This window comes from Malaclemys terrapin, chromosome 11 (genome assembly GCF_027887155.1).
Source record: "Malaclemys terrapin pileata isolate rMalTer1 chromosome 11, rMalTer1.hap1, whole genome shotgun sequence".
NCBI lineage: Eukaryota > Metazoa > Chordata > Testudines > Emydidae > Malaclemys > Malaclemys terrapin.
This window is the reverse complement of record NC_071515.1, coordinates 77,117,634-77,138,707: the sequence shown is the minus strand read 5'-3', so window position 1 is coordinate 77,138,707 and position 21,074 is coordinate 77,117,634. Positions and strand designations below refer to the sequence as shown.

Below are 21,074 nucleotides of genomic sequence, written 5' to 3'. Positions count from 1 at the left end.
AGACAGGAGGTCAGACTGGATAATCTCCTGCTCCCTTCTGGCCTTAAACTCTATGCCGCTAACATCCAGCTTGGTCCTGGTTCAGCGTGGGCGGACTGAGTTTGATGACCCCTCGAGGTCCCTCCTCCCAGCCCTCCGGGTCTCTGATCGTCCGGGCAGCACAGCAGCCATGCAGGACAGCAAGGGAAGAGTTATTGTCTGCAGTGGAATTCCCGGGGTATTGGGAGAATAACCACTTGGCCAGGATGCCAGAGCCTAGCCTTGCTTTTTAGGAAGGAGCCATACCTGGCTTCAGAACTGAGCTCGCGAAGTTTGTGGAGGGGATGGTATGATGGGATAGCCTCATTTTGGCAATTCATTGATCTTTGATTATTAGCAGGTAAATATGCCCAGTGGCTGTGATGGGATGTTAGATGGGATCTGAGATACTAAAGAGAATTCTTTCCTGGGTGTCTGGCTGGTGAGTCTTGCCCACATGCTCAGGGTTTATTTGGGGTCGGGAAGGAATTTTCCACCAGGGCAGATTGGCAGTGGCCCTGGGGGTTTTTCGCCTTCCTCTGCAGTGTGGGGCACGGGTCACTTGCCAGAGGATTCTCTGCACCTTGAAGACTTTAAACCATGATTTGAGGACTTGAATAGCTCAGACATAGGCTAGGGGTTTGATACAGGAGTGGGTGGGTGAGATTCTGTGGCCTGCGTTGTGCTGGAGGTCAGACTAGACCATCATAATGGTCCCTTCTGACCTTAAAGTCTATGAGTCTATGATTCTTAGCCACTCAGGAGCCGTGCTGGCACTAACTAATCGCCGTAGAGGTCCATTTTATATCCAGCGGTATGTTGCGTATTCCGCCCACTGCACTAGAGATGCCAGAGATCTCTGGGGTTACCTTAGAGTGGGACTGGCTCTTCCAGTGAATTGTAGGAGGGGAGAAGGGTCCAGGGGAGGAGGGGATCCCGGATTCTTTGATGACCACACATGATAAGGACTTTTGCTCGGTGTCTCCTCTGATCACGAGCCCCTCCTGCAGCACCAATTCCTGTAGCACTGTGCTGGGTCTCCACGCAGAGCAAAGGCTGTATTGGCAGTGGGCACGTCCGTTCCTTGGTTCTCTCCAGGTTGGCATCGGGGCGGCAGGGTGATTTCCCGCACATGCTGTGCCTATCCTGTAGGAATCAGAAGGCTCCAGCTACCTTGGTCTCTCTGCGGGCCCCTTAAGGCAGTGCAGATGGCCCTTTAAAAATGTTTGGGGGTAAAGAGTCCTCAGGGAGAGCCCCGAGATGCCAAGGAGCTGGAGTCGTCAGGTGAGGAGTGGCTCGTGCCTGAGATAAATCACCAACGTGCCAGCTGCCACGTGGCTCCCTAAGGGATGAGCCTGTTGCTGGGCATCGTCCTTTTTAACGAGTGCTTCCCGCCGTGTGCTTGAATTCCAGGGGTGGAGTCACGGGACAAGGCCCCGGAGGAGCCCGGACCGCTGAGCCGAAGACGCACGACCAGCGACGGCCAGTACGAGAACAGTCCCCAGGAGCCCGGCACGCCCCGGAGCCCCACTGCCCGCTCGCCGGTCCACAGCTTCTCGCCAGAAGTGGTCAGCAGCATCGCCGCCAACCCGGGAGGGAGGCCCAAAGAGGTGCCTTGTCCTTGGTCTTTCCCCCGGCTGCTTTGTAGCGGGGCGCCTGGTAATGCGGACAGCGCTGCTGGAGGGGGACCTCGCCATTCAACCCCAGTTGCCAGGGGGTGGGTGGAGGGGACTGAGGCTTGCCAGAGACCCACAAAGCAGCTGAAGAAAGCCCCTAGTTCTTTCTGGCAATGAAGCCCCAGCGTCCGTGAGCCTGGGTTGGTGGGTGGCTGAGGATGGGGCCACGTTTGCCTGGGGTCTGCTCTCACCGCGACTTTGACTCGGCCTCGCTTGCTTTCTTCCGCAGCCTCATCTCCACAGCTACAAGGAAGCCTTTGAAGAGCTGGAGGGGACCTCTCCACCCAGCCCACCCTCCAGCGGTGGTGAGATCTCTCCCCCAACCCCTGCCTTTCCTGTCTCGCCGCAAACCCCTTACGGTCACCTGCGTAAGTTCCGCGGCTCCGGGAGGCGGTGGGAACCAGCGGGCGGCTCTAGCAAAGCCAGATACAAGCAGCAGGTCAAGCAGCTCCGAATTCCAGACACCTGCCGCCATTTCCTCTCTTTCTCTCATCCCTCCACCCCTTTCCCACGGCAATTCCTTCTGTCACTTCTCTTCTCTGCTTGACACCGTCCTCCGCCACTCCACGCGCTGCAAGTTTCCTTGGTTTCGTTGTTATTTCATTTCGACAGCCGCGTTTTACAGATAGCGGGGTGTAAAATCATGGTCCTGGGGGCCCCTGAGGGCATGTGATGGAAATAATCGAACCCTATGTTGGGGGGCGTGCCCCAATCTGTCACAAAAGCACCCTGAAAATAAAACTATCTCTGTGTACTGAGGAGGCTCCCATTTCAATTCGTTTCCCCTCTACATGGTATATGTGAGATACCGCCCTGGCTCCTACCGCTTCGTCTTCTGAGTGATGGCTGCTGCATGATGCCAAGGAGCTGTGGGATACTCTCCGGCATCCTGACCCTCCAGAGCAACCAGCCTAAATCTCCGATCACGTTGCTCTCCGCCACGGCCGCGTGTCGTTCCAAAGCTCAACTCAGAGCAATCACTTCCGCAGCCGAGCCCCTCCTTCTGAGAGGGACCCCGGCACATCTCTCCAGAATCCCAAACCGAACATCCTCCCAGCTCGAGAGTGTTAAAAAAGCAAATCTTTTTGGGGCGGAAAGAATCCAAACCGTTGGCTCCATTACCAAGCTGTTTAGGGATCTCCGCTCAGTCCCGCGTCAGCGACAGCTTTTCGAGACAGCACCACTTTGAGGTGACACCTCCCAGTCTGACAAAGCTGGGAGGAGGAACTTTCTCCCATTCAGATCCAGCATCTGCTCCTAGCTCTGGGTGGGAGAGTTGATTTTAAACCAGTGACTTTTGGGGCAGGGGGGGGTGGGGGTGGGGGGGCACAGAAAGGCTATTTTAGGTCAATTTGCGTGGCTTCCTCCGAGTCCTGGACAGTTGGACTCATGGTAGCTAGGGCCGCTAGTTTGGAAGGTGGAAGGTTATGAAAAATAGTCCCGATGCAATTGTTTTAAAACTCCCTGAAATAGTCCCCAAAGAGGGTTTCTGTAGCCCCGAGACGGGATACGTGCTGGCCAGGAGTAGGATAAAGTTGGCATCAGCCCTTATTTGGGTTGATCTGCTTTGACCAAGGCAAAAAGTCGTTTGTACTACGCCACTGACAAGCTGTGATCAGAGCCCCAGTGCTGTCGGTACCGTACAGTCCTATCATGCAAATATTGTCCTGGCCTCAAAGAGCTTCAACTAAGGACTAGCATGTTTCCCCCGTGTACCTAGCTAAAGACATGCTGTGTGTGCACGTGTGTATATTGCATGGAATTCAACTCCCTTTAAAGAAGGCCCATTTTGGGTTGACACTGTCCATTTAAATCCATTCACTGTTAATATCCGGATGGCCAGATAGGAGCCCCTGGCGTGTAGCCGAGTGCAAGGTGAATCCCCTTTACCTGAACAGAGTTGCAGAAGGGAAGGGTGAATGACAAGGGAAGTTAGATGCTACTTAACATGCAGGTGCTCTGCTGAGCCTGAGGTAGGCAAAGGAGGTTTCAGCAGTTGCTTTGCTGATCCTTGCAAGTTGCTGAGAAAGTCTGACCCTCAAACTTCCTGCTGCATGTTCTGACCTCCTGACTCCTCCAGCTGAGCATGCATCCTCCTGGCTAACCCTTGATAACTTGGTGGTAGGTTTGGAAGAAGTGAATTCCGCTTTGACCGGTTCTGCCGCTGTCCCAGTGCCACAACGGCACGGCTGAATCAGGCTGCACCAGCACAATGCATTGCTGAGCAACTGGGAAAAAAAGCAATGGCCACGTTTGATAGTCCTATGTATTTATAAGTGCAATAGCAGAGCTGAAAATGGATTGAGAAAAGGGCTGGCTTTCGGCCGATTGGCCCGAGTCCCTTGAATCGGGCCCCACGCCTAAGAGGGCCCCGTGCCCAGTGGCCTTTTTAATATTTACTCACCTGGCGGCGCTGCGGGTCTTAGGCAGCAGGTCCTTCACTCGCTCTGGGTCTTCGGCGGCACGTCCTTCACTCGCGCCGAAGGACCCGGAGCCGAAGTGTCACCGAAGACTCGGAGTGCCACCCGGTAAGTAAAAGCCCCACGAATCAGGCCCTGCACTTACTAAAGCCGGCCCTGATTGAGATGCTCTGGTCCCGATCAGGAGAGATTTTCCAACATGGCAGTCACCTCCCAAACTATATTCTCCATATCTCCTGTCTCTGAACCTTGTGGATGTCCCACGGCCTTAGACTAGTGCTGGGCAAAAGTTTTCACTCAAAACTTTTTTGGGGGGTGAAAAATGCAGATTTGGCGACACCAAAATCTTTCCCAAATTCACGTCAATTTAGTCAAATTGTTTTGATTTTTTTTCAGCATTTTATTTTTAGGAGTTTTTTTTTTTTAAATGACTTTTCCTTTCCACATTTCCTTTCATTTTATTTTATAAAAAAATGAAAAACCTTTTCCAACAGTTGAAATTGAAACGTTTCATCTCGGGTTTCATTTGAAAAAATGAGTTTTCTGTTCAATCCCAATACATTTTTTTTGCATTTCCAGCGAACTGAAACATCTGTGATTCGCTCAGCCCCCATCGGTGGCTGCAGTTGCTACACACCAAGTTTAGCAGGAGAGTTGTTTTTAACCCCTTTCCCCTCAGAAACACACGTCTGGGCAAGGTCATCGCCCGTTGGTGATGAAGGGCGAGGGTGTGGCTGGGACGTTCGGCTGCACTTTGAATGCTCAGCTGCTGCAGGGTGAATTTCAGAGTGACCGGTTAATCGTATAGGCTTGATATGTGCCCTCGGGGCAACATTTCTTACCCAGTGCATAACGGGGACTCTTTTGCATCTCAGCCCTGGCCAGCTTCTCGACCAAGCAGGCTCAGGTAAACTCCCGAGCAACATCAGAGCTGAATCTTTTGAGGTTTGCCTATTGCTGCTACAGACGGACCCATAGGGAGCCCCCCGATCCAAACACCCCCCCCAGGTTTGGGGGAAGTGCACTTATGAACCAGAATCCCAGCTCCAACTGCCCACTTTCCCATGAGAGGGAAATTTGAATCCTCATCCAGATCAGAACCTCACAGCTGGGGCTTCTGTGGTTTGTCGGACGGCGGAGACATGAGTTAATTTCATTTCCGCTAGGAGAGCTGGTGACCATGACATCGCTGCTCACTGCAGGCTAGATTTCATGATGGTTTGGGGGTTAAACCCATATCCTTGCATCTGGCTCTGCCGGATTTCCCCCCCGTGCAACAACCCCCAGCCATTGAGAAGCAGGCCCAGCGCATTAGCGGTAACACTTGGCTGGAACGTCTTGGCCCGTCCGTGGAATTGCTTGGTTTCCCAGTATCTCATCTGCATTGAGCAAACAGTTCTAACCAACGTCGCAGCCGTGAAAACGTGAGCTCATGAGGACTGGCTTTTGTTTCCATGCCTGCCTCCCGCCTCCTCCCGCTGCCAGCGTGGGTGCCCGTCTGAATCTGTAAGTCAGAAGGTTGAAATGCAAGCAGCGGATAAAGCTAAAGGAATGTGTCAAGTTTCCTTTAGGGAGGTTGGAGCCTCGTTTGTCTCCTTGTTTTTGCTTTTGGCAGCATTCCCACACCTCTTCTGTGTCCTGAGGTCTCTTCCTCCCAGTTAGAATAGAAAGTCTGAATTGTTTCGAGCTGGTAAAATGCAGTGTCAGGGAGATAGAAATCAACGGCAAGAACTCGCCCCCCCCCCCCCCATACACACACACTATAAAGCCTTATTGGTGAGACTTGTAGTACGCGCATCTCACATATACATCTGCATCCATTTGCTCCATCACTCCCTGCTTCATATGTGTACCCTATATATAGTATGTGTGCTATATATATATATACACCCTCCCCCCCTTATACGTACATACGACATACCAGTCTCTCTCTATATAATATATACGTGCAATAGAGCTATGGAACACATGTTGTGTGCATTTGTAAACAGGCTGGTGGGTATGTGACACATGTGTCGCTGCACATCTGGCTGGTTTTCCAGATGTGTATCTACACCATATGTGTGAAAGTTCATGTCATGGGCACCGTTTAGGTCTCTCTACCAGAACGAATCCAGTAGGTAGAGCGAATGCTACGACGTAAAGTGTGGGCCCTAAGTTAGTTTTCCCAGGGGAAGATTAGGTAATGGGCCTGTTTGGTGAGCATGGTGGTTTGAATTGATGAGGGCCGTATTCTGTTCTCGTTTTCACCGGGGTGAATCTGGAGTATCTCAGTTGAAGTCAATGGAGCCCCTCTGGATTTAGATCTAGGGGACGGAGATCGGAATCTGGCCCACTGTGTTTATGTTAATATCAGTCCGAGTCCAGATGAAATGCTGATGTTCTTGGAGGCATCTCTGGCAAACTGTGCCTTGAGAAATGAGCCTCTCCCCGCAGCAGACACATACTGGGTGGTCTCGTGTTTTGGAGTGTGGAAGTCAGGACTCCTGGGTTCTAGCCCTAGCTGCGCCGCCAACTTCCCGAGTCACTGCAGGCAGGACGTGTTACCTTTGTGTGCCTCAGTTTACCAACCTGTCCAATGAGGGGAGTGCAGCTAAATGCCCTCATAGGGTGGGGAGGTGTCATCAATTAAGCGTGGCAGGGAGTCTGAATCAGTGAGCGTTGGGGAAGGAGCTTTGAGATCCCTGGATGAGAGGCGCTGAGGCAATGGAGGGCGCTCTTATCCAGCCAGGGGGCTGTCACTTTGCCGACTTGCCCAGCGTTTGGATTCCTGCAAGCCCCGGGAAGTCATTCCTGCTGGTGGACTGTCCCTAATGGTGGCGATGCCAAGGTGCTCTCTCCTCTAGGAGGCAAGGCCTTCAGGCTCCCAGCACACTCAAGCAGGGTTGATGGGCATCAAAGGAATTTGTAATCCTGCCCCGCCCTCTGGGCCCCTCAATCCATCTTCCTGCAACTGCCCATCAATCATCAGCAGGAGGTTTCTTCGTCTCCCCCCGTGTCTAGGTTCCCTCCGCACGCAGCCGGCATCGGGGCTGGCCGAATCACCGTCTCCATAAAAGAGAAGCCAAAGGTGTCACTTCTAATAAGGGGGCCTGCTCTCGGCTCCTGCATTCCTGGGGTTTCTGCAGGCCAGCGGGCTTAAGTGTTTCCAGTTGCACATGCACCTTGCCAGGACATAATGACAGTCATTAAGTAGCACACGTAGCGCTGAGGCTATAAACTTACATTTAGTAACAACCGAGATGACTCTAGGATTTATTGCACTTTAAATTTAATTCCTCTTTTGATACCGTTGGGTTTATTTCATTTCTTTTGCCTGACTACAGTGCGCTCCCCACCCGGCCTGGCCAAGACCCCGCTGTCTGCATTGGGACTGAAGCCCCATAACCCATCCGAGATTTTGCTGCAGACAACGGGAGGTAAGCGAATGGGTGGGGACGGGGGGCTGGTTGCAGACGGAAGGTGCTGGATGTTAGGGCCAGTTCATCCTGGCATCTTATGCCCCTCTCGGCTATATTGAATCCGAGAATCGTGCCGCTGCACAGAGAGGTCGAGAATGCATTGTTTCTCCAGGGGCGTCTGCTGAGGCTGAATTTGCAACGTTAGCCCGTCAGGGTCACTGAGGCTGACTGGGTTCGGTCACTTGCGTGTGCACCCAAGACTTTGAGATGTATGCTACTGGACACCAACACTGTGCCTCAGGGACTGCGGCCAGCAGAGGAAGGATCTTGTAGCAGCAGTGGGGTTGAGAAATATGCCTGTCGATTATAAGAACATAAGAACGGCCAGACTGGGTCAGACCAAAGGTCCACCTAGCCCAGTGTCCTGACTTCTGACAGTGGCCAATGCCAGGTGCTTCAGAGGGAATGAACAGAACAGGGTAATCATCAAGTGATCCGTATGTATTGGTATACTAAATTCTGCCTTAGCGCGGGGGGGTCATAGAACCAAAGGGTTAGAAGGGTCCACCAGGGTCATCTAGTTCGACTCCCTGCCAAGATCCAAGGGTGGGCTAGCTAGATGACCTCTTGAGGGCCCTTGCAGGCCTAGAACCAGGTTACACTCATCCCGCTGGGCAGGTTGTCCCATAGCTGCATACCATAGGAGTTCCTTGCATTTGCCTCTGAAGCAGTTGGTGCTGACTACTGTCACTGGCCTCGCTGGACATGGGGGGTGTGATCCAGGCTGGCTAGTCCTACGTTCTCAAACAACAAGCTTCAAGAAGGCAAGGGACATGCTGTCCGGTAAAGTGGTCGCCCATCACCACCAGCGCTTTGGTTTCTACGTCACCTTCTCTGTCTGGGTGAGAACCCGCGGGCCTTACTCAGGGTCAGCGGCCCCTGCTGGGAGCTGTACGGAAGGAGTGGATGAGGTTGTTGGGATTTGGCTCTCTATGGCTCCCCCCCTCCCCCTCTCCACCCCGACTCCTCGTTTCTCCCTCGCTCTCTCCGCCTTTCTGTAGCGGTCTCACCTCGGCGCAGTTCAAGAGGGCTGGCGCTAGAGGAAGTGCAACCTGCCAGTTAAAACAATACCCAGAGCACCCTCTGTCTCTGCGTGAATCCCCAGGTCCTGGCCTGTGACAGCTGTCTCGGGGACAGATACCAGAGCCCAGGAGCTGTCTTCTAATCCAGACTGATCCCAGCTCACCAGCGCCGCGCCTCCCCTTCACAGGCTTTCAAGAGCTTCCTTTACGGCCTGTCAGGAGCCTTGTGTCGATCCTGCTAATCGCTGTCAGAGAGCAGCAGAGACTAGAGTTTACAATGGAGAAAGCCCCCTGGGGGACCAGTTCTGGGGCTGTAGACACCAGCATTTCAGCCGCCGGCATTTTTACAGCCAGGCGAGAGATGTGGAGCAGCAGAGAGTTTAACAGCAGAGAGGCTGATGCACGCCCATAAGAATCGGATGGAAAACCAGCAGCACTAGGCGTGTTCCCAGTGGGGTTTTCTCAGCACACGGAGAGCCAATCAGTGTAGGCCCCAGACCTGCCGTCTGAACAGGGAAGGCCAATGGCTTCTCAAAGGGTGGAGGGAATCAGAATAATAATTAATAACAACATCCCGTTTGGACATAACCCCGCTTCCTGCCTAGGGCTTGTCAGTAGGGAAAGGTTAGCGGTGAAGCCATAGGAATGATACTGCAGGTGAGTGCTAAGGGCCAGGTGAGTGGTAAATCAATGGGTTTTAGGCACCTAAATACTTTAAAAAACCTGGACCTCTTTCCTGTTTCTGTGGCAGCTCAGGTGGCTTGCACACATGTAGGTATTTACCAGGATGAAAAAGCAAAGAACATTAACCTAGATCTCTCTCTCTCTCTCTCTCTCTCTCTCTCTTTCTTCCCTTTGAATCATCGTGTTTCCTTCTCTTCCACTGTCTGTCCTTCCCTGCCTTGCTCCTCCATCTCCCGTCTTTCCCCCTCAGAGCTAGATGGGGAGGCAGTAGTTGAATCTGATGAAGGTAAGAAGGGATATTTTCTCTTTATTCATGCGAACTCTTTTGGCCAAAAAGAGAAGCTGAACTGCTAAGCTCATTAATGCTGAGACATCTGGTTGGCTTGATTTGTGTGGTATGCAGAAGGGTCAAAAGTGCATACAGGATTGTACCGCAGTGCGGCCCGCCAGGGAGTTATACGTAGGAGCTAATCTCGAAGCAAATAAATCCAGGTAGAGCTGCCTGAAACTGAAGTGTGCAGGAAAATGATCAAATATCCAGGAGTGGCATTTCAGCCTCTGCTAATCGCTGTTCCTTGTGCTCTCGGATCACTTCCTGTCACACTGCCTTCTGGCAGGCGGTACTTCCTGGAGTGCCGTTCCCACCCCAGTGAATCAGTGTGCCGGGAGATCATTGCACTGGCTTCTGCAGAGATTCGTTCTGAAACCCAGTCGGGACGGTGCCATGAGATAGGGCCGCAGCAGTGGGGTACACTGCTCTCTGTCCTGCCTGCACCCCCCACAATGGGGAAGTACTGAGGCTGACCACTGTTCTTTTCACCTTGATCCGTGCTTCCCTCCATGTGTAGGCAGCCAAGGGACATGCCTGGGTGAAAGGTGAAATTTTCATAAGCGCCTAAGTCCCATTTTCAAAAGTGGCAGAGCGTAAGGCTCGAGAGGACTAGAACCCGGGTTTGCAGGGTCCGGGTGACTGACATTTCAGGCCACCGCCAGGTAGCGGTAGCAGAGGCGTGATCCATACAGTATAAACCTTGGGGGCACTACACGCACCTGGCCTGCTGCAACAACAGACGCTGCTCTTGTGCTCTGACCTTTGGCCCTGACTCCAGCTCTGACCTTAGGCCCAACTCCTGGTTTCTGACTCCGGCTGTGACCCCTCGCTTGACTCCTGCTCCAGCCACCAGCTCCTACTTCTGCTCTCACCACTAGGATGACTCCTGGTCCTACCCACCAGGCCGGACTGCCACACCCTGGTTGTGGAACCGTTGGAGAACCATTGACTTTCAATAGGGCTTAGAGTATGTCTACATGGCAAAAGCTGTGCATGGGCTAACCTGCCCAAGCCAGCTTCCCTCCAGCTAGTCTCAGTGAAGACTGCAGCACGAGCTTCCGATTTTCAAAGAGCTCATTTCCAATTCAGGTCCCAAAATAAAGGGCCACATTTTCTTAACTGCTAAGCCCCCAGGAGCTCCCATTGTGACCAGAGGGATAGATTTCACAGAGGTCAGTTCTCAGCGACTCCTTTCTGTGACTGATACCCTAAGGCCATAAGACTCCCAAGCTCTGTGCTTTTGCTGACCCGAGGGGAGTGAAAATATAAGCAGAGACCCAGAGCTCAAGTTCACGAGTTTCAGATGCCGCGACGTGCTTTAGAACAGGTTCACTTGCGGTGCAGTTTGTGCTTTCGGTGGCTGCTGCCTCTCCAAGCGGAATGGCAAACACTGTTAAACAAGAACGTGCCAGTGTTTATAGGTAGGGGACATTAGCTTCAAACGAAACATAAGCAAGCGCCTTGTGGATACAGAAGTTAAGAGCTTGGAATCCACACGCCTACACACTCTGTCTCCGTGCTTTCCTAGTTAATGTGTTGCAGCCAGATGGTGAGGCTGTGATTGAGATGGCACTGTCCTATGTTCAAAAACAACAAGGAGTCTGGTGGCACCTTAAAGACTAACAGATATATGGTGCCACCAGACTCCTTGTTGTTTTTGTAGATACAGACTAACACGGCTACCCCCTGATACTTGTCCTATTTTCAGTCACTTCTGAGTTACTCCTTGGGCTGAGTTTTTTGCATGTATTTCAGTCCCGTCTGAACCTCTCTGGGGAGTTTCAGAAGAATCTGTCCATTTTTGCTGCACCCAAAGCAGGCTTGGCAACCTCTCATTATTTTACCACAAATCTTTATTGTGGTGTTTGCCTTAAAGACCCAGCTCTTGGAGTCAGGAGATTACAGGACAATTTCAGCTTTAATTAAAAAACAAAGTTTCTCGTCCTCGTGGCTGCAGAGAAAAGCCTAAAAATGTGGCAAGAGCTGGTTGCAATTTTTGTTATTGTTCAAAATGTTTTTCAACAAGAACATGACATTTTAGTCAACGTGGCACATTCTGTGGTTAATATCATTTTTCAACCATTTTCCGTCCATTTTTCATTTTAAAGAAGGAAAATGTTCATCCCAAAACAGAATATTTTGGGAGTTTGGCTGAATTTTTTTCAGCCAGAAACAGACAAATGTTTGATTTTTCAGGTTTTCGGTGGTTTGACATAACCCCAAAATCCCTTTGAAGAAAAATTTGGATGAAAATGAAAACTTTTTTGTTTTTATCAAAATTGCTTTGCAGACCAGGTTTAAATGTGACCTCTACAGTTCAAAACCAGAAGGGAAATAAAAAAAGACATGAGATTTTTTAAAATACATTCTTTTAAAGCCAATTTCATGGGTTTTAGAGTCTGACTCATGTGCTTTGAACATTCTTTCACCCATTTTCTGCATGACTCAGATCATTTGAAGTGTTGTGTTTTAAAACCTAGCATGTTCTGGCTCCTGAAAGAGGACCAATGCTTTTGCCACGAGGAAGAAATTAGCTGAGCGAGTTGACTTTTTTTGAAAGAAAATTTTTTTGATAGAAAAATGCCCTTCCCTGCCTAAAACGATGTTTTTGATCTTGTCAATATGTTGTGGGTTTTGTGCCTTTTTTTCCCGTACTTTTTCTCTAACACTTTTGTAAAAAGTTTCTGTTTCCCCAAAACCAGTTTTCAGCAGATGAAACATTTTGGTGGCCTTTTCAATAACGCTTTTGATAAAAGGGAGGGGAAAAATGCGCCCACAAATTTGGGAAATGGAAAAATGTCTCTGTTTTTTTAACTCAGTGCAAAAATGCAAAAATAATGAAGTTTTGAAATTTTTCACAATTTTTTCCCCATCTACGTTTAGAATGAATGTGCTAGCCACTGGAGAATTGCATATCACAGCCTACGGAAGGCTGCATGGTACAGTGATTGTGCACCCAGTTATTAGCTAGAAGTCACTGAGTTTTACTCCTGTGTCAGATCCCGGTTCACAGCTCAGCCTTGAGAAACAGCATAACCATTCTTTGATTCATTTCCCAGCTTTAAAATGGGGAGGAAGTTTATCAAGGTGTTTCAACAATTTGCTTTGAAAAAAACCAACCATGTCTTATGCATTGTGTCGCTTGAGGGTGGAACGAGGGTGCGATTCCCAGATATTGGAGGGAATAAATGTTCTTGCCGCTCCCAGCAATCCTGGCCAACGTAAAGGGGTGGGGGGATTTGGACAGGAAAGCCCTTCTGAAGTGGAGATCTTGGTCAGTAGCACGCAGTAGGCGTTGTACGCTTAATCGGCGTGAGCATCTGTTCTCTATCCTCTTCTGGCCCCCGCAACTCTCCTTAACTGTCCGGCTTGTTCTGTGCATTGTGCAAAGCCAAGGGATGGGCTCACAGAAGTGCAACCTGGGATGGATTCGTCCTGGCACTCACAGAAAGGTGCACCTGGAGAGTCAGTAGCTGCACATCTGGAAGGGTGGGACTGAGCCCATCGCAATGTGATTGTTTTCATCGGATGTGTAAAGCTAATCAGGGTTTAGCTTGACACTGTGGAAACTATACCTGGGTTCCTTTCTGCGTGTACATTGCAATGGGGTTTTCCATGGCCTGATCCTGCTAGATAATGGGATAGAGAATTTGGCCAATAATATAGTAAATTAGAATGGAAAGGAGCTGCAGTTTTTTCTGCACTACTCTAGTCAGACTGTCTGAATTGAATTTCTGCACTGTTGATTTATGTTTAAACAGCACTTTTCACACACACACACACACACACACACACCCATCTTTTGAAGTCGGCTTCCAGTTTTTGCAAGGGACAGTTAATTATGAGCATAAAATCACAGGTGCAGATTTTCAATTTCTAATTTACTGGATATTCCTCCAGATCTGACTTGCTGAATGCTGAATATTTGAATTTCTACCTGCAGCATCAGAGCATGGAGTGAGGGCCCTTTACAAATAATACCCTGTATGTATCAGGGTCTATCTCTGGCATTTTTAGGGTTATAACGAGCTCTGCTTGGGTTGTGTTCCCACCCACCCTCAATTGTTCATGTGTCTCTTCCTTTGTTCTTATGATGTCATCCATAGAGCCTTCCAGAAAAATCAGAATAGACAAGATCTACATTTTTAATCTAAAAAATATGCGGAATTCTCTTTTCTGCCCCCAACCTTGGCACACCCACCTCCTCTCTTCTTTGCCCATGACCCTGATTTTCCTTGTGTCACTAGACGCTCTGCATGAAGAGACGATGCTGGTATTCTGCAGCCCTTTCTCCTGAAGGCTGACTCATGCACTTGGACTGGCTAATTTTGGTCGGGGCAGGGAGCGGGATTTAATTACTGAAGCGGGGGAAGGTGTGTTACCCCCATTCTGCAGGTCACCCTAAGCAGCACTTTGGCCCTAGGCCGAGCCGACCCAAGTGCTGGGTTCAGCCAAAATACCGAAACCCACCTGGAATGTTCTGTATGAAAAGATTATCCCAGCTCCCTTCAGAGGTCAGCTCCTGCCCCATCTGATTATGCAGGGCAGGGCAGGGCTGAACCGAGAGGTTATACCCAAAGGGCTTGACTCACACATTCCCCACTCCCGTCTCTGAAAAAAACTGGGCACTTGCTTGGGTTTTTAGTGCAGGGAAGCACAGGCCCTGAAAGGAAAAGAGAGAGGCTCTGTCTGACCGCCAGTGTTCTTGTGCCCTAGAGGGTAACGAACGCTAGGTGCGGTACAGGCAGAGGGTACCTGGCAGCCTCTACCCCAAAGAGCTCACAGACTACACGCAATCAGACAAATAGACCAGGGCGGGGGTGGGAGGAGACTGGGTAAGAGAATAATAGGGGCTGCTCACCCGTCTTCTGATAGGAGACTCCAAGAGCTTGGCTTGTTTAGCCGAACCAAAAGAAGGCTGAGGGGAGAGATGATCGCTCTCTAGAAATATATCCGAGGGATAAATACCAGGGAGGGAGAGGAATTCTTTAAGCTTAGTACCAATGTGGACACAAGAACAAATGGATATAAACTGGCCATCAGGAAGTTTAGACTTGAAATTAGACGAAGGTTTCTAACCTAGGAGCAGGGCTGCTCTGGCCTTTTCATTCTGTGGACCACTGCACCAGGGACCCTTCTCCCCTCCTACAATTCGCTGGAAGAGCCAGGCCCGCGCAGGCGAGGTCGGGGCTAAGATAACCCCAGAGATCTCTGGCATCTCTAGTGCAGTGGGCAGCGTAGCAGTAAATATGCCCAATGGCTGTGATGGGATGTTAGGGTGGCAGCTCCTGTTTGCTTTTCTCACCTGCGGCTCGGAAGAGAGAGACCCTGGGGGTTGGAGATGGGAGATGGGAGAGTCCAGCTCGCTGCGGGCCCAAGAGGGGAAGTTCGGGATAACCCCGTGAAGGTTCATGCAAGGGTTAGAGCCAGCTCGTTCCTCTGTTGGTGAACATACTTGGAGATAAATGCCTCGAGGTTGGGGGACTAGGGCACGTCTAAACTGGAGCTGGGTATGTCTCGTTACACCGCCAGCTCCAGTCTAGACGTACGCTCCGTAGGAAGTTCAGTTTGGCTGGATCTGAATTAAGGCGCGCCCTGTCCGAGAAGCCGCCTCTGCAGCTGGCCTTTGCACCTTACAAAGACACCAGGTTTTGCCCGCCATGGGCACCTCGTGTGACTGGGCGTGCAGCAGAAACCGACGCAGTCGGAGTCTCATTTTAGAGGGAGGTGGGCCAGGGGTTACGTCCGGCCAGGCATGCGGTGATTCTGTTTAGCCAGCTGCACCTCTGGCGGGTGTGATTTTTAAAGGATGCCGAGGACTGGCTACTCGTGGGCACGGCGGTGCCTACAATGTGTAACAGGACGAAGCTGTGCGTTGCACAAGACTCGTGTAGGGGGGAATGACGGGGGAAGACGATTCAGAGGGGGACGGGGGCCGCTTCACAGGCCCGAGGCTGATCTGACATTGCAGTGCTGTGACCCGGCCTACGGGACATCCATGGCCTCTCGCGGGGTGCCGTTCTGAGCTCCCGCAATGCCCGTTGGCTTCGTCGGGATTGCCCGTGCTCAGCGGCAGCCCGGACCAGCTTTGCAATGCATAGACTGGCCCCCTGTTGCATCTGTTTTGGCAACACCCTAGCGGGGGGAAAGGGGGATTTAATTCATTGCTTGGGGAGGGGGATGATGGGGATGCAGTAGATTTCCCAGATCAGCTGTCAGGTTTTCGATTTGTGGTTGACGTTCGGGCACTGGCTGTGATCGGCCCTGATCCTGGGCTGCAGCCAAAGGGCAAGTGCATGCCAACCTCCCCGGGTCAGTTGCCAGCTTCATCCTTCCTTTCCTTTCGCCCCCCAGGGCCCAGGAGCTATGTGGAGTCGGTGGCCCGGAAGGCGGCGGGGGGTGGCGGGGCGCCCCAGAGCCCCCCAACTCCGCAGGCTTACAGTACTGAGACGCCGATGAGGAACGGGGCCTTCATGAACTCCTTTGCCCCCCCCAGCCCCATCTCCACCAGCAGCCCCATTCACAGCATGGACGGGTAAGGAGAACCGAGCTCTGGCGACCAGGCACTGTAGCGCTGGGTTTAACTCCAGGAGTGCTTTGCCCTGCAGCCCTTCCTCGCCTGAACACGCCCATCGATGACTTGGGTCCCATGAATAAGGGCCGTGCGGCGGTCAGTTTGCAGCTGTGCATTCTCATGCTTCAGGGTGTCAACTGTCACCATAGGGGTCAGGAAGGATTACTGCCCCCCCCCCCACCCTCAGCTACAGCATGGCAGCTGTGAGACAGGTGCATTATGGGCTTTTCCTCCTTCCTGTGATGCATCATTGGCCGCTGCAGGATAGATGGCCCAACAGCCAGGTCTGGTGCAGCGGCCGCCATGTGCCAGCGATGGGGATAAGCCACACGCTTATCTCCTGCTTGGAGTCTCGGACCCTCTGGTGGCATCGCTGCATTTGGCTGCCGAGGGACTGATTGTGGTGCCCTGAGCTCCTGCTAGAGCAGCAGGGCAGAAAACACAAGGGGAGAAACCTGGGGCTGAACGGGGCAATTTTCAAAGCCTCCAAGTGTCCATTAAATCTGGGTTTTTCAAAGGGATTTAAAGGAATTAGGTGCCGTGATCCCATTGAATTCCATCGGGTCCTTTGGAAATCCCAACCTATGTGTGTGCAAGAGAGCAAGGGTTGGTTTGTAGGACAGTCAGGAGGAGTGTGTGTAGGTGGTTGTGCCTGGGGGGACATGGATGTGTGTGTGGGGGAGAGGTTGTGTTGGGGGGGACATGGGTGTGTAGGGGGGGAGAGGTTGTGTCTAGGGGGGACATTGATGTGTGTGTGTGGGAGGTTGTGCCTGGGGGGACCTGGGTGTGTGTGTGTGTGTGTGGGAGGTTGTGTCTGGGGGGGACCTGGGTGTGTGTGTGTAGGTGGTTGTGTCTAGGGGGACATGAGGGTGTGGGAGGGAGGTTGTGTCTGGGGGGACATGGGTGTGTTGGGGGGTTGTGTCTGGTGGGGACATGGGTGCATGTGTGTAGGTAGTTGTGTCTAAGGGGACATGGATGTGGGGGGTGGTGGTTGTGGGGTGTGTGTGTGTGTGTATGTGGCTTTTCCGTGTGTATTAGAGAGGGCCTGTGGTTGTGCGGGTGTGAGGGGGGTTGTGTGTGTGAATGAGGATGTGAGTAGTCGAAGAGAGGGTGGGTGTGTACGAGACAGTTTGGGAAGGGTGTGCGTGTAGCTGGTTGTGTGTAGGGGGAACATGGGTGTATGTGTGGTTGCGTGTGCGCTTGGGAGGTGTGCATATGCACACATGTAGGGTTATATGTGCATGTGTGTGCATGCATGTTGGATTGTGTGCGAGTGAGGTGTTCGCTCGCCATGCACAAAGCCCCTTTCTAACTTACCCCACAGCCTCCCTCCGAAGCCAGTGAGATCTGGGGGTGCCCAGCGCCAGGGCATTGTGCAGGATCAGGTCCCAAGCAACTGACCGACTCCTGCACACCCAGTGTTTCCCCTTTGCTGGGCTCATTGTGAACCACAGGGGGGGCGGCCGCCCCCAGGGCCGCTCCGGGTGGTTTTGACTAAGGACATGCTCAGGCGCGCAGCCGCAATGGTGGGTCGGTCCCTGCTCAGGCCCGGGTGACCAATCAGTCGGGCATCAGGGGAACCCAGGAGACAAAAACCCAAGGCCCCGACCACCAGTGGGCGCTGAAGCCACCATGGCATTTTCCTCTGAATGCTCCAAGGTGCTGCAGATTCCGCCTTTAATTCAGGAGTGGGAAAACTATGGCCCGCGAGCCGCATCCGGCCCATCAGCCATTTTAATCTGGCCCTCGAGCTCCTGCTGGGGAGTGGGGTCTGGGACTTGTGCTCCGCACGGCTCCCGGAAGCAGCATCTGCTGCCCCCGCCCCAAGCACCGCCCCCACAGCTGCCATTGGCTGGGAACTGCAGCCAATGGGAGCTGCAGGGGCCGTGCCTGCAGATGGGGCAGCGCGCAGAGCAGCCTGGCTGCACCCCCGTGTAGGAGCTGGCTGGAAGGGGGACATGCTGCTGCTTCCAGGAGCTTCTTGAGGTAAGCGCAGCCCGGAGCCTGCACCCCTGAGCGCCCCCGCCACGCCCCAACCCCTGACCCCCCAGCCCAGAGCCCCCTCCCGCCCTCCGTACTCCTCATCCCCAGCCCCACCCCAGAGCCTGCACCTCCAGCCAGAGTCCTCCCGCACCCCAACCCCAATTTCGTCAGCATTCATGGCCCTCCATATAATTTCCATACCCTGATGTGGCCCTCGGGCCAAAACATTTGCCGACCCCGATCTAATTCCTTCTGCAGTTCAGTCATCCCTCCTGAGCTGGGTGGTATTATTAATTTCTTCGGAAGGTGTCACCATCACCAGGGTGCCTGGGCATCAGTCCCATCACGTATGGCTCAGAGGGACGAGCAGCCCGCTCTGCTCTCTCTTCCCTCCACAGGCCGAGCTGTTTGCCTACCATAGACAGAGTCAGAGACCAGGGGTACGTAGGCATCAGCCTCCCTGCTGGAAGCATCCTGCCTTTGTAGAAGGTTCCATAGACGGTTATGTACTGCTGCTGCCGGGTTCCTCCCCAGAGGTGCAGGATGGCTGCATTTCAGTGTAGGCGTCGATCGTTTGTTTCAGCGTGATCCAGTAGACAGGGCACTGGGAATGGAAGTCAGGGGAACTGGGTCGCTGCTTCACCTGGCCAGGTCACTTGGCCGCTCCGTGCCTGTTTCCCTATCTGTGCTATCTCTAGAAGGAAACATACTCTCCTTTGAAAGCACCTTGAGAGCTCGGGCCCAGATCCTCAAAGCTATTCAGACATCTAATGCCTGCTGACATCAGTGCAAGTTAGGGACCTGAATCCTCGGGGACCAGGTGCTGACTTGTACGATCATGATGTATTTGTCTAACACTCTGCAGGATCCTTCGGGTTGTAAAGTTCTCCCTGTTGTCTCGAGATGGCACAGTGCTGCTGGGTTGGGCAGGGGCAGACCCATGTTTCCAGGCTAGATAGAGAGGAACAAAGGTTCAAAGCTTCCCGCCTAAGCTGCCGAGGCGGTAAATGGCTGCTTTGTTCCTACCTGCGTTTCCAGCCGGCCGGTGGGTATTCCAGAGGGCAGGTCTGGGTTGGGCACGCCCCGACAGCGGTTTGCAGCCAGACGCTAAGCTGGGATACTGGAAAATGGGGCCTTGGCACAAGCATCTGGGGCCTGAAGGAGCCAATTCCACAGCAAAGGGAGGGTGATCTTGTGGCTCGGACAACGAAGTGGGGGCTTGGGAGGTCTGGGTTTGATCCCCGGCTCTGCCACAGATTTTCTAGGTGGCCTTGGGCAAGTCACTCACACCCAGATCCTTAACGGTATCGAGGCACCTAACTCCCACTGAAATCAATGGGCCTTTAAGGATCTGGGTCTTGCTCTCCCAGTGCCTCAGGTGGGCTGTGGTGACTCACCTACATGAGGTGCGCTGAGGCTACGGTGAGGTGCCCCAGAGGGAGGCCAGTTACTGACTCAGGCAGCCATGAGCCTGGCCAGGAGTGCTGCGAGCTGAGCTCTTCTCCTCTTGCCTTTCCCAGGGTGTCGATCCGCAGCTACCCGTCCGAGAGCAGCGGCCACAGCACCGCCACGCCCCCGCGGCCCTCGGCCGAGTCCAGCTTCCAGGCGCCGTCGGCACACAGCAGCTACCAAAACGCCTCGCCAGCGTCCTTCAGCCAGGGGGGCTATGCCAGCCCCGAGTACCCCGATGGCCGAGCCGGCGTGAGGCCGCAGCCCCAGGTCAGCGTGGTGGGTGTTCACGTCCTGCCGGGGAGCCCCCACACCCTTCAAAGGACGGTGGCCACCAACACACCGCCAAGCCCCAGCTTCGGGCGAAGACCACTCAATTCCGGCGCGGCGGCCGCTCCCGGGAGCCCCGGCCTGGGCAGGCACATCATGTATGGCTATTCCACCCCGGAGGAGCAGCGTCCCACGCTGTCCCGGCAGAGCAGCGCCTCGGGGTACCAGCCCCCCTCCACCCCGTCGTTCCCCGTCTCCCCGGCCTACTATCCCGGCCTGAGCAGCCCGCAGTCCTCCTCCCCGGACTCCGCCACCTACCGGCAGGGCAGCCCCACGCCGCAGCCGCTGCTGCCCGAGAAGAGGAGGATGTCGGCCGGGGAGCGGTCCAACAGCCTGCCTAACTACGCCACGGTGAATGGCAAGATGTCCTCACCCGTCTCCAGCGGCATGTCCAGCCCCAGCAGCGGGAGCAGCGTGGCGTACCCGCACACCCTGCCTGACTTCTCCAAACTCTCGCTGCCAGGTAGGGGCTCGCCCGTTGCAGAGTGGGAACCCTAGATCATGGGGCAGACGCCTGGGGGTTGGGACTCTGGAGAGAGTGTCTGATGTATTTAGGATCCTGTCCAGCCCCTCAGCACACTGCTCCCTCCTCGCTCTCTTAAGATTACGTGCTGCGATCCACAGAACGGGCACGCTCCACTCTTATCCCCGGGCATCTGTACAGCACCCTCCACCTACAGGGGCTAGATTATTTCCTGCTCGCTGCACTCCTTCACCAGGAACGCGTGGTCCCAGCGCTACTGTCCTGCCTACCACTGCTCTGGGATTCTCTCCTCTTCGGTACAACCTCCTGCATGCATGTGCCCTGCAGTTCACAGAGCTGCTGGGAATGGTAGGGGTTGCGTATCTGCTTCAATTTACTTCCGACGTCAGGATATATATATATAGGAGTCACCGGTGGTGCCCAGGTCCACCCCCCTCTTTTCCTTCTTCTAAAATTAGCTGTCGGAATCAAAACAGGAAAATACAGAGCTAGCATCAAAGGAAAAACCACCGTGCAGTTTATGTCAAAAACACAACAGCTTGCAGACAGTGAGGTCAAAGCGACTCGGTCTGATATAGTCCTTTGCCTGGCTGCCTGCAGTGCAGAGCTGAATCCAGCACTCTCTGGAGAAGCATTTTGTCA

The 21,074-nt window shown here is 53.1% G+C and overlaps 1 protein-coding gene across 10 annotated transcripts in view; it reads left to right on the top strand.

Moving 5' to 3' along the window:
- Window positions 1-21,074, top strand: part of TNS1 (tensin 1) — a 257,548-nt gene that overhangs the window by 212,801 nt on the left and 23,673 nt on the right. For 5 of the 10 annotated variants that reach the window (XM_054043847.1, XM_054043844.1, XM_054043850.1 and 2 more), the window contains 6 exons: window positions 1,432-1,628; window positions 1,924-2,062; window positions 7,441-7,533; window positions 9,532-9,567; window positions 15,967-16,147; window positions 19,690-20,411. In XM_054043847.1, the coding sequence (XP_053899822.1) occupies window positions 1,432-1,628; window positions 1,924-2,062; window positions 7,441-7,533; window positions 9,532-9,567; window positions 15,967-16,147; window positions 19,690-20,411 (1,368 nt within the window). The remainder of the gene's footprint in view (window positions 1-1,431; window positions 1,629-1,923; window positions 2,063-7,440; window positions 7,534-9,531; window positions 9,568-15,966; window positions 16,148-19,689; window positions 20,412-21,074) is intronic. The other 5 variants (XM_054043849.1, XM_054043846.1, XM_054043851.1 and 2 more) reach the window with 3 other exon arrangements.